Here is a 13,584-nt window from a genome sequence, read left to right on the forward strand (position 1 = left end):
CCCAGAAATAAACCCAAGCAACTAATATCTGAATACTCAAGATAGAAAAGAATATCTCTTCAATAAATGGTGCTTTGACCATGAAACTCCTAGAAGAAAACAGAAAAAAATTTCCTTGACATGGGTCTTAACAATGATATTTTTGGACATGACGTTTATAACAAAAGCAACAAAATGAAAAATAAAAACCTTCTACGCAGCAAAAGAAACAATCAACAGAGTGAAAAAAACAACCTACAGAATGAGAAAAATATTTGCAAAGTACATATCTGATATGAAGTTAATATCCAAAATATAGAAAGAACTCATAAAACTCAGTAGCAAAAAAGTAAATAATCCAATTTAATAAATGAGTAAAAGGCCTGAATAGACATTTTTTTCCAAAGAAGATATATGAGAGGCCAACAGGTACATGAAAAGATGCTCAACATCACTAGTTATTAGGGAAATGCAAATCAAAACCAAAATGAGATATCACCTCATACCTGTTAGGATAGCTATCATAAAAAAGACAAAAATAACAAGTCTTGAAGATGTGGAGAAAAGGAACTCTAGTGCACAGTTGGTGGGGATATAAATTGGTGTAGTTACTGTGGAAAACAGAATAAAGGTGCTCAAAAAAAAAAAAAAAGAATAGAACTACCATAAGACCCAGCAATTTCACTTCTGGGAATATCTCCGAAGGGAAGGAAAACACTAACTCAAAAAGATATATACATCTCCATATTCATAGCAACATTATTCACAATAGCCAAGAAATGGAACAAACTAAGCGTCCATCAATGGGTGAATAGATAAAGAAGTTGTGGTACATATATATATATAATGGAATATTACCCAGTCATAAAAAATGAGGAAATCTTGCCATTTGTAACACATGGATGGACTTTGAGGATATTATGCTAAGTAAAATAAGTCAGACAGATAAATACAAAGCTGTGATCTCACTTACAGGTGGAATCTAAAAAAACAAAACAAAACAAAACACAAAACACAAAAAACCCAAACTCATAGAAAAAGAGATCCAATTTGTTGTTACCAGAGGCAGGAAGTGGGGAGGGGAGACTGGAGAAAGGTGGTAAAAAAAACACAGACTTCCAATCACAGGATAAATATTTACTAGGGAGATGTAATGTACAGTGTGATGAATTTATTTACTGCTACATGATATGTATGAAAGTTGAGAGTAAATCTTAAAAGTTCTCACTCAAGAAAAAAATACTTTGCTTTCTTTTTTTGTTTTATCTATATAATATTATAGATGTTAAATAAACTTATTGCAGTAATCATTCCACAATATATGTAAGTGAAACCATTATGCTGTACACCTTAAACTTATATAGTGATAAATGTCAATTATATCTTAAAATAAATACATACATATTTAAAAAAAACACTTAGCAAAAGGGCTATCCTTTTAGATCTAAAATACAGATTTTTAAGTGTACAATAAGTATTAACTATATGGATTATGCTGTACAGTAGATCTCTAGGACTTATTCATCTTGCATAACTGAAATTGCCTGGAATAGTCTTTCTCCCACACTACACTCCCACACTTTCTTTGCCTATCTAAATTCAACTCATTTTTAAAGTCTTAACCATCATTTCCTTAAGGAGCCTCTTCCTGACTCTCTGGACTAGGTTATTTTCCTTTTTTCTATTCTCCCATTGCATCCCCCAGCCTATCTTTTCATATTCATCACACTGATAATTATTTGTCAAATTAATGGTTTTTCTGCATGACCATAAATTTCATGGTGACAGAGACCATGTCTGTCTACTATGGTATCCCCAGTGAAAGTGCCTGCTGGAGTAAAGAAGACACTCAACATGTCTCCATTACATTCAAAAGCATTCAGTCGAACTGCTGACCATCTAGAATATATGCATCTAGATTAAAGACCAGTCTATTAAACCCCCAAGGCCGACTCTATCCTCAGATTGGACCAAAAATTTTGCTCTGAATTTTGTCACAGATATACTCTAACCTTGTACTGTAAAGACATTCACATAGCCAGACATGACCAGTGCCACCAGGCAAGAGAGAACCAAAGACTCATGCAACCTGGAAGTTAGGAAAACTAAAAAGAACTGATAGTCTGGTCCCCTCCAGGAAATACACATCCTTTGCCAAAATTCACCACTCCATGAGTCTGAATGCTTTATCTGTGACTGTTGTGGAGTTTCCAGCAAAAGCTGCACCCAGGGGAAGGCCACGTGGCTGGGATGAGGAAGGTAGGAAGATGGTCGCATCTGCGCATCCATACACCCACTTGTTCACTTACTTCCATCCTGAATGCTTGATCTCACAAATATTTTTAACAACAATGTATACACACAGGAATTCTGCCTTTTGTTCAGTCCTTGAGGTTCCTAATCAAGCTATTTTCTGATAATTTGAGGATCTGACAGTGTCTTTCTTGTTTGCCTTTAGGAATGGCTGCCTGACAGGATTCAGTAGTCTTGTGTGTCACTATTTTATACAACGTTTCAGAATATGATAGTGCCTTTTCTTCCCAAAGAAGATTGATATACTGGAGAAAGCTGAAGCCATCTGATTTTACTCCACTTATCTCTTTGGAGGATTGTTTTTTTCCCCTCTTACCATTGAGATGTTACAATAATATGCCTTGTTAATAGTTTCTGATTAATGTTACTCAGAACAAGATGAAATCTTTCAATTTCTAATCTCATTTATTTTCTCAGTTCAGGAAAGCTTTTTCTTCTTTCGCTGTATTGATTGTTTTGGACACAGGCAAGCTGCCTTTTATCTGAGCAACAGCCCTAGAGTCAACTTGAACCCACAGTAAGACTTTTTATTCTTCCAGTTCTTGATACATCTTACTGAGGAATTTAAAAGTAATGAAAATTTTCAGAGAATAGTTAGAAAGATTGCAGATGAACCTTTTGCTTGGTAAAAAAAAAAAAAAAAAAAAAAAAAAAAAAAAAAAATCCCAGAGGGAAAAATAGTGTTCTAATAGTTATAATTTTCCCACTTAACTAAAGCATGGGATTTTGGGTTATTTTTATAAGTTAATTTGTATAAATGTATGTGTGTACACTATATGAAAAGTAAATATGTGTATGTATGTTTGTATATACTATACATAGCTCATATTTTTTCAAGCAGTGGGGATGGCTTTCTTAATAATACATTTGTTATTCACCTAATTTGTGCCCTAAGCAGTATAAAATAGCACAAAATGAAAGGAGAAGCCATATAGTTTGTAAAACACAGCACCTTACATAAATCAGTCCATGTAAAAGTGGATGTTGTTCAGAAACCTTGCAGTCACCTGGTCCAGACACCAGCATGTGATGTTAAAGAGAAAGAAGGTGCTGGTACCGAAGGGGAGGTCGTGCTGTGCGGGCTGGAAATAAAGAGAAAAGACGTGCTGCGGGCCGGGGTGGGGGGCGGGGTGGGGCACCTGGAGGCGGGCCCTGAAAGATGTAGACTCTCACCTGGGCTTCTTTCTGAGAAAAATATATATTTTCCAGGAAGCTGGCTCAGTCAGGATGTACAGCAGTGGCTCTCAAACTTGGCCATTTAACAGCATTCCCTGGAAGACTTGTTAAAACAGGTTGCTGGACTCCACCCCAGAGTGTCTGAATCAGGATTCTTGGGTGGCCCTGAGAATCTGCATTCGTAACAAGTTACCAGGTGAGGTTCATGCTACTGTAACAAGTTACCGGGTGAGGTCCATGGTCAGGGGCCACACCTTGAGAACCACAGAATACTGTGTAGATAGTGACTATGCAGACCCTGAACCCAGGCCGTGGTCTTTGTGGCACCAACACTCACTTTAAGAATCAGCAGAAAACCGAGGCTTCTATGGAGTCAGTTTGCAGCTTACAGGAGGACATGGTCTAGGGGAAGTAAGAGGTATAAACCTTCTCCTACCTCCCACATGGACGCTGGATATGCCTAGGCATACAGTAAGAAGCAGCTAATATAGGAGAGTGGTATCCACACCTGATCTATCCAGCACTCTCATAAAGACATGCAGAGAACGGCCAGGGGAGAGGGGTGGCTGAATTGTCATGGAGAAGACAAGATGGGAAGCCAGCTCCATGGCCCTTTACTCCAACCTGTTCACCAGGAGTATGCTGAGTGCAACTTGCTGGCTCCTCAGCTGGTGGCACAGGGGCTTTGGTGTACTGGGCTGTGCTTTAAGGCAGAAACGAATGGGACCCTCCCCTCCTTTAGGGATGTGGGAGCCACACGAGGTTGTCACCACCATCACCACCAAGCCTGACCTTTGCCAGATCCAGGTTGCTGCAAAGCAAAGTGTGGGGAGACCAAGCCTTAAACAGTGAATTACACTGTCATATCTTCTGTCTCCCTAGGACATAGCCTATAGTGGCAATCAAATTTGGGGGTCCTACCTCTCCCCATAACCCTCCACTTGTGGCCCTACCTCCAGGGGGACAGTGCTCCACCCATCATCCTGTTCTTCCCTCTGTTGGTGATGAGGTCTTATCTTTCCTTGGCTTCCTTCTCATAGCATACAGAGACATTTAAATCTCATCTTAAAAATAAAATTAAAAAAGAAAACAACTCTCTCAATGCAGAGCTTCTAGCAGCTCCTTCCTTTCACAGATAAGTGCCATTTAGCCACCAACTCCTTCCAATCCACTGCATCTACTCATGTTAAATTTCCAATAGACATTCATTCAGCCATTAATCTAAGAGATGTCTATTGAGCCACGTACCCAGCATGATTCTACATGCTGGGGATGCAAAGATTTGTGCCCCACAGAGCTTGCAATCCAGTGAAGGCAAGGCAGACAAAAACAGTATACATGATACATAAGTAAGTTTCATAGCATGCTGGAAGTTGATGAGAGCTGAGGAAAGAGCAGCAGAGCAGCACAAAGAGGGTTGAGAAGATGGGAGTAGGGCAGAAATTTAAGTTACAGGCCAAGTTCAACATGCTGGGTCCAGATCTTTTTCTTCAATTAAATTCAAAGCAGATGAAAGACAAGTATATTAGCTATGATAACATATTTATGAACTTTATAATTGCTGGGCTTTATGAAGAAATTCTACATAAATTTCATTGAGGAAAGAATCCAGCCTGGATTTGAAAGCACAGAAAGCATCTGTGGTGTCCAAAAAGGAGTGATTTCAGTATCCAGAGAAGGTGCCTATCATCCCCTTTGCCTGTATAGCCTTGCTGTTCACCACACTATGAGGGCCTAGGAGGGCACAAAGCCTTTCATTCCACAAAGTGGGCTCAAGTTTAGATGAGGGAACAATGGGGTGTCTTAAAGGTCCTGAGCAACTAGGGATAAAGCAGAGAAATCACAAACAGAGCAGGCTTTGATTGTGGGTAGGAATTTTGCACTGGGTACCTCCCTGGTAGAACAAAATCAAGAATACAACAGAGGAAATTGAAGAAATTCAGTAAACATTAAGCCTTTCAGCTGTATTGTGAGTCGTTTTCAACAAGCTTACTTTCTAGGGACCAAAGTATGCAAAGGTTCAGGACAGGGGGCAACAGACACAGAGACCCCGGTGGGGTACTTCCCAGCACTAACTCTCCGCAATGTGAGGAGAGACTTGCACCAGGCAGGAGAAGCGAGTCCACTGTTAAGTGGTTATTACCAAGTCCCAAAGAAGGCCCTTCACCAATTGGCAGGGTTCATTGATCTTAACTCTAAGAAGAAGGGGTTGGAATGTGTCAATGTATTCATTTTTTTATTTCGCAGTGGAATTCTTTTCTCAAACAAAATCTTAAGCAAAACCTAGTGTGTAAAATATCTAACAATTGACCTCATCTGAGCTGGGGGACCAGCAAGAGGCACATTCTGCATCCTCCTCACTCCACTCCCCTATCATTCTTCCTAAAAGCATTTCTGAGAAAAGGGAAGATCCTCCTGAACATGATTTTTCTCTCCTCTGGCATCTTATGATTCTATAACGTACATGAGCCATCAAAATTCCTAGAATGGAAATACTACTCTAAGGAGATTAATTTTAAGAAAAATTTAAGGAGAAAATGAAACTGAAAGAGAATGGGAAACCAAATCTCTGGCTATCGTCCAGAGTGGGTCACCTAGGCATGAAATAAATTGTTCAACCCTTCAAGAGGAGAATGCCGAGGATTCTCTAAGAAGGGGTGACAACCTTGCTGAAACATCCTTAGGAACAGGGATGAGATAAATGAATCTGTCATTTATCAGCTAAAGAAGCTTTAAGTATACATTAAGGATGACTAGGCAGCTCTGCTCACAAGTGTGAACAAACTAAGAGGAAAGAACGCCATGTCACAAACCTTGATTCCAAGTTCGATATTTTCTCCTCCATACACATCCATCCCAGGGTCCAGAAGACCGATTTCACCAAAGAACTTCCTGTTGACCACGAAGGAGCAGCCAATCATGGCTGGTGTCCTGTGGAAGAAAGAAGCTATAGTCACGCACATGCATCACACAAACACACACAGAGGAATATTATTCAGCCATGAGAAAGTAGGAAATCCCATCATTTGCAACAATGTGGATGGTCCTTGAGTGTAGTATGCTGAGGTAGTCAGACAGAAAAATACAAATGTTCTCACATGTGGAATCTAAAAAAGCCAAACTTGTAGAGAGAGTAGAATGGTGGTTACCAGGCACTGTATGGTTGAGGGAATTGGGGAGATGTTGGTTAAGAGTCTAAACTTGCAGTTAGAAAATAAATAAGTGCTATAGATTTGATACACAGCACAGTGATTAAACTCAGCAGCACTGTGTTATTAACTTCAAAGTTGTTAAAAGACTAGATCTTATATATACTCACCACAAAAAGAAATAATAATTGTGCGATATGATGAAGGTGTTAATCAGCTAAAGCTCCAGTGGCAATCATTTTGCAATATATAAATGCGCCAAATCAACACATTGTATCCCTTAAACTTATACAATATTATATGCCAATTATATATCAGTTAAAATAAAAAGAAGCTAAAGTCATTACGGCATTAGTAGGAAAAGCCCTTCACAGGCACTACCATAACAGGTGCTGGGTTCCACTCTGGCAAATTGAGTAACTTCCCTGAAGTCCTCAATTCTCACACTCTTATTCTCCATAAAGCTATATTTTAGCTTCAGAAAAACTAGGGGACCCAAAGCATCTAGGGATATCCCGGTTCCTTCATAACTTGGCCAAGAAAGGGTATCATATATCACGTTAATTCTCTGCAAACCTGGGAACTGGTTCTCATTGCACCTCTGGTGACAGCTGTGTAACAGGAGGCGCATCCATAGGCAGTCTCAGGGAAGCTCAGAGGTGAGGAAGATGTGTCTGCTTCATGGGGTGGCAGGTGGGGAAGAAGAGCTTTACAAGCGAGGGCATAAAGGGAAACTGGAGACAGGAATGTCAGCAGGAAGAGGTCCAATCTCCACATTCTGGTAAGAGAAAGTGGATCAGGATGCTGATTCTTACAGAAGAGAGAAAACTCAGAGGAGACGCCTGGTGCCCAAAGGAGTCAGTAATAAACCACAGAGAGAATGCCTCACCCACAGAGAAGGGGTATTGAATGGGAGAGACGAAAGGTATCTATAGGGAGGCTTTTGGCCATAAAGTCTAGAAACAAGTTTAATATTTTATTTTTTGTATATATTAATCCTCTTGATTATTTCTTCTAGGGCAGACTAAAGGCACAAATTGAACTCCATGAAATCAGAGACAAAAACCATCTGAGGCAACACATCATGTATACAAGTGCAGGAACTGATAGAAATGCAGTATTAATCTACCATGTTCGTTGCAATTTTGCATAAAGCATGGAACCATGCATTGCTAATGAGGGACAACATACTGATACATTTTACGTGTAGCATTGTATTGTAGTATATTACATCTTGTACTGTAGTGTAATATCACAAATCCTTTCTGATGTCTTTTTGCCTCTGTTTCCAGACTTTGTAGGTACACTTGTACAGTAAGTTGATACATCAAATATTTTCTCAGCGCCTACCATCTCTAAGGCATCTTACTGGTGCTGTAGTGGGTAGAGAAACACACAATATATTTCCTGCATTCAAGCAACTAAGAGTCATCATCATTATATTATTATTATTATTATTATTATTATTAAAGGAGACATTCATTGAGGAATTACTATGTCTCAAGCATAGTGCAAAGCACTTTTCAAACAGTCTCATTTAAAAATTTTCACAGCTCTGTGAAGGAGGTAGGGACATCTCCATTTAAAAGCCAAGACCCATGAAGATTTAGCAACCTGTCCCTGAGTCACAGAGTAGAGCTCAAAACCCATCCAGCTGCAAAGCCCTTGATTTTAGCCCTTCTGATTCACGGCACTCTCCAGCAAATGCTTCATGGAAGAGCTGGCAAACTCCACACTGCCAAAAGCCAGACATACCATCAAGATGCTTTCCTGGGCAGAAGAGACATATAGGAGGCCCAGTAAAACTCCCCTGGGGCCACTGGGAAGGTATTAGGCAGAATTCTCTAGAGCTGAACTATAGACCTCAGTCTCAGATTCTCATCTGCTCCTTCTAATTTTGAGCTTAACCTTGATCTTAATGTCCAGATTTCTAACTCGACAGAATACCTCTAGGAACCCATGAGATAAGGCAGCAAGCAGTGGGGCACACTGGAAAAAGTAGCGTTCCGAGCAGTCTGAATTCTGGCACTGCCACTGAAAACTGTACTTGTGTTACATTAATGAAGCAATTGGGTCCCAGTCAAATCTCTCCAGAGCGTTGCTGTGAAAAGATGTAAGAGGTGCCCAGGGCATAGGGCAGGAGCTCAGTAAATAATGTTCCTTCGCCCTCCTACTGAGGCCCATCCACCTTTTTTTTCAGAAACCTCATACAAATCACACCTATGTTCATGGGATGCTGCCTTCTATGGTGCAGCTGTGCCACCCTGGTTACACCAGGGATGGCAGCCACTTCACTGTCAATCATTTCCTCCAGCCCTTGGCCCCTCCAAGAGAAGTAGCAGGCCCTCGGCCTGGAAAAACTCCATGTAAGCCCATCCCCTAGCCTCAATTAACCTAACCCAGTCAATCGAATTATGTTTTTCCTTTAACTTGGAATCGAGACAGTGCTAGGAGCTAGAACTAGGTGGTCTAATGTATCTGTAGAGCACAAGCTACCATGTGGGGCTGCTCTGGTGGCCCCAAGCACATGGATTATGGCACGTAGGGAGGAGGCAGACACACTGTGGAGGTGTCAGACCAGGGGGTAGAGACTGTCTGGTGATTTCAGCTTCCTATCTGCTGATGGGTCTGGCTCTACTTTCTTCCCTGCGTCATGTGAGTGCCCCCTGTGTTTTTGTGGTCTGTCGTCCTTGACTAAAACTGTTAGATGGGCTTCTGTTCTTTGTAACCAAACTGTGATGATGACACATGCTGTCTCCTTCTACTTATGACCCTGAGGGAAGAGAGAGGTTTTATCACACAGCCATAAGGGACAAACTTCAAGGAAGATTCATTTTGGGAGCTAAAAATCAGGGTCCACCCTAGTGCTGAAGAAATGTCAGCTACACTTGTGATTGGAGATGCGCATGCAGCCTGGGAGTGCAGGAGTCTGCAGGGAAGAGGGGACAGGAGGGAGCCTGGTGTTAACTCAGTTTTCTAGCGAGCACATCAAGAAATTCTGGTAAGTCAGAACAATCTCCCGCAAAAGCCTATGCACAGTGTCTGAAATTGTTGGATGTTAACATGTGTGTGTAGTTAAGACTGCTTCATTCAAGACACTATACTTTCCAATCTCTTGAAGGCAAGAGAGTCAGTTAAAATTATAGAGCATAGTCAACACACTCAGTGGGGTGGTTTTGGGCACTGTTTCATGGTGAAAAGAATGTTTCTCTGAGACTGGTTCAGGGGGCCACCTGTGCCCACCTGTACCAGCATCACCTGGATGGCTCCTTAGGAAATGCAGATTCCTTGGCGTGGCCCAGAGCCATGGAACCAGAGTTACAGAGACAGGACTCAGAAATTTGTGTTTGTACCAGCAGAACCATCCTGTGGAGCCACCTAGCCCCTCAAACTGTCAGGTCTCCCAGAGCAGAATGGTTATCCCCCTAACTTCTCATCATATATCTAGGAGCTAGTGCCTTGCCTGACACAGAGCAGGCATTCACTAGATCTTGTTGAATTAATGAATGAATGTAACTGATGGGGATGAATGCCCCTGGTGGGGAAGGGCTCTGTGATGACTCAGGAACAAACTGGCTGAACTGAAATAAACCAGAACCCAAGGACAGCAAGGGAGTGTGCTGTAGCTAGGCCAGAAGGGAGGGAATGGGGAAGGCGAGAGGCAAAGAAAGGAAAAGAAGGAAGAAGAGAGGGGATAGGTGGAGGAGGGAGGGGAGGGGAGGAAGGAGAAGGGAAGGAAGAGGAAGCGCTAGAGAGAGTAAGAGGAGGAGAGGTGGGAGGAAAGGATACAAAGTACGTAATTCATTGCCAAGGAGGGCATACGAGCTTCTTGGTTTTCCAGATCCCTCTCAGATTCCCTTTGGGGGCAATCTTCCATTTTAAAGCAGCCTGATATTTTAATATAACTGAGTTTATCTGGATGATAATTTGGTTGTGGTGGTAAGGAGAGAATTCATAGTACAAGCCACCTTGGGTCCCCTATTGACTGGTCACAGCTTTGTTCAGAATATTTGACCAAGTTCCACATCAGGAGTCCTAGGATTCCTCATGACAGAGCTGAGAGGTCCCCTAGTGGCTTCTCATTAAAACTAGGCCACAGTAGCTGCTCAGACTGGTACAAGGGCCCACAGGAGGCCATGGCATAGCAGGCCTCTGTCTGTGTGCAGGTCGGCTGTCAGAACCCAAAGAAGAAAGGAAAGTGGAATGAACATGCAATCATTATTCTTGTATTGCTGGCATGCGAAATTGTCCCCTAAATGCCACAGTCAAAAAATCTGCCACAGTATCAGGAAGAGTCCATCAGCTGCTCCATGTCTTGGGTCTAGCAAGGCTACACTTGATAAAAATGAGAGCCTGGAGATCAGCCTTTGGGAGATGCCCTCCCCACTAAGCCCAGGTCCCGGCCCTGCAAACAGTAGGGCTCCGAGGCCTACCCCACAGAGCAGGGAGCAGTGCAAGGCTCCTGGCAGCTAATGTATAATTGGTGAATGTGGAGACTAAATAATTAAGAGAGACTGTCCTCACTCACAGGTAGGCCAGCCAACGGTGCTGGTGAGTTCAGTTGTATGACTGGTTTGAATTCTGGAACTACCTGACTGGGCTGACAATGAGTACCTGTCTTCTCTGTATGGAAAGAAACAGGTCTCTGACAGAAAGCCCCCTGGCCCTGCCTGGGACCTACCACACTGGTTAACCAGATTTGTCCTAACAGTCAGTAAGCCAAGCCAAGCATGTTCACCTTCCCTTTCTATGGCTTCTTTGCCACGTGCCCAGCCATACAAGGTGCAGTTGATGGCACTTTGGGGTTGAGAAGTTTCTGGAACACGAGCCTCGTTCTTCAAACACAACTGCAATTACCATTGTTAGTGCAAACATTTCCATTCAAAATCATTCAAAAGTGATAATTACATTAAGGAACCTGCCAAAGTCTAACAGCTCCATTACACAGGAGAAGAACAGAAATTAAAAATAATCACTCTTATTGTTGCTGTTGCAAAATATATGCAATACACACAACACTTCCAGCTGAGAGAGAGATGAGAAAACAGACAAGCGAGGAGAGAGTGGCAGTCCTAGGAACTTTCACGAGATATGCAAAGCTCTCTCAACGCGAATGCTTCCTCTTCTCATAGGTGACAAAAGGCCCATCTGTGTTGCAATTATTTTCCCTCCTCAAAATCTCCTTCAGCGGCTCCCTGTTCTCTCTCGAATTAAGTAAAGGTTCTTCCTTGGCATCTCTGCCCTACTCAGTACCTTTCCAGCCATTTGCCCCATAGACTCCATGGTCTGGCTTACACTGGGCTATCCATTGATCAGAAAATGTGTCTCAATTTGCACCAGCACCTCCTCCAGGAAACATCCTCCACGACACCACCTCCATCTATCCGAGGCCTAACAATGTTTCAAAACATATTTTTTGGTTTTTGAAAAAAAAAAATTATGTTACAAAAACTAATACATATCTCTTTAGCAAATATACCTTGATAAAAATAAGAATTTTTTACATATTTTTATAAAGATAACAAAAAAAAGTCACCTGCACTTTTTGACTGTAAGCACTCAGTTCTGTTTAACATCCGTCCTCTATTTCTCCAGATCACCTCCTCAAGTATCTAGATCCACTCATCTTTTCATCTCACTGGGACCTCCAATCCTTTGATTTTACCACCTTGACGATGGACACCCTCCCTTTGTGCCCTTTCTACTCTCCCTACCCAGCTCAAGATCATGGTCCAATGTTGTAATGGTGCCCTGTTACCCTCCTCTCACTCTGTTGTTCTCAGTTAGAAAAACCCTAACGCTGATAAACATAGCTCTTCATCTCCTTCACTCACAACTGAACCCGGTTAGAAAAACATGTAACCATGTGGTTTTACTTTGCTTTAAATCCAGGGCCAATAGTCTCCAGTGGGTCCTCAGTGCTGCCCTTCAATTCTGCTCCAGGCCCCGCATTACTCCTTTCTTACTCTCCTAAGAGATTCTGCTCACACCTTCTCCTCCCTCCTCAACCTCCAACACCTCCTTCCTCTTCCTCACTCTCAACTGATGACCTTACCTTGCTTTCCACTTACCTAAGAAAATAGCAAACAAAAGAGAATGTCCCATCTCCCACATCTACCCCCTTACCGGTATCAGTCACCCACTTTCCTTCCTTTTGTTATAATTGACTGTCCATGCTCTTAGCTGAGGCCAACCTGTCTTCTCTTGCTACTCAAGGACCTCACTCTAGCAATCCTTCCTCCCCTAAATACATGTTTTAAATATCTTTTCTTATTTTCTGGGGCCTTGCTGCCTGATAAGAGACTACACTTCCTGTAGTAGGCAATTCTTAGAGAGAGCAAAGATGCGCTTGGGGGCATGACTTTTTTATGCAAACTAACCAAACCAGAGCCCACACTCCCAGCCAATTCCTCCATCTGGCTCTTATATTCCAGGAGGCAATTTCCCTCAGCCCTGATCATCCCAGGGCTGGAAACCAGACAACTGGAGACAGCCCCTATACCCTAGAGTCCACCAAAAGTATTCTAACTAGCCAATCCTAAGTGTGATGAGCTGCTTTCCCTAACTTTCCCATTCCTTCTTGTACAATAATGATTCATTCCCATGCTTTCCCATCCTGCCTTGTGACTGACCCAGGTGCTTTCCCGTATGTCCCTGCGTGGCATGGCAGGCCACATCCTTTTGGGAACTGTGAGTAACAAACTGTCTTTGTGATAGAAATCCTCTCTTTATCTGTCGTCCTCACCATACCTGGGTAAAATAATCATTTTATCATACATTTTAAAACAACATTACATACCATCAGCTCTCCTCCTGGGCTGGGTTATTCCCAGCAGCTTACACAGCCTACAAATCCTCCTCTTGACCCATTTCCCTTATATCTGCCCTCTTAGTTTTTGCTCCCTCTTACAAAAAAAGAAACCTTTAAAGAGCTATCTATTTCTGATGCCTCCGATTCCTCTCTCCA

General features: G+C 42.2%; 1 protein-coding gene across 1 annotated transcript in view; it reads right to left on the bottom strand.

The window, feature by feature from the left end:
* The window catches only part of GALNT17 (polypeptide N-acetylgalactosaminyltransferase 17), a 407,486-nt gene that overhangs the window by 95,345 nt on the left and 298,557 nt on the right, over positions 1–13,584 (bottom strand). Inside the window, exon 6 of the mRNA XM_036226062.1 lies at positions 6,282–6,399. Coding sequence (XP_036081955.1) covers positions 6,282–6,399 — 118 coding nt within the window. The remainder of the gene's footprint in view (positions 1–6,281; positions 6,400–13,584) is intronic.

This window comes from Rousettus aegyptiacus, unplaced genomic scaffold (assembly GCF_014176215.1).
Source record: "Rousettus aegyptiacus isolate mRouAeg1 unplaced genomic scaffold, mRouAeg1.p scaffold_m13_p_8, whole genome shotgun sequence".
Lineage (NCBI taxonomy): Eukaryota > Metazoa > Chordata > Mammalia > Chiroptera > Pteropodidae > Rousettus > Rousettus aegyptiacus.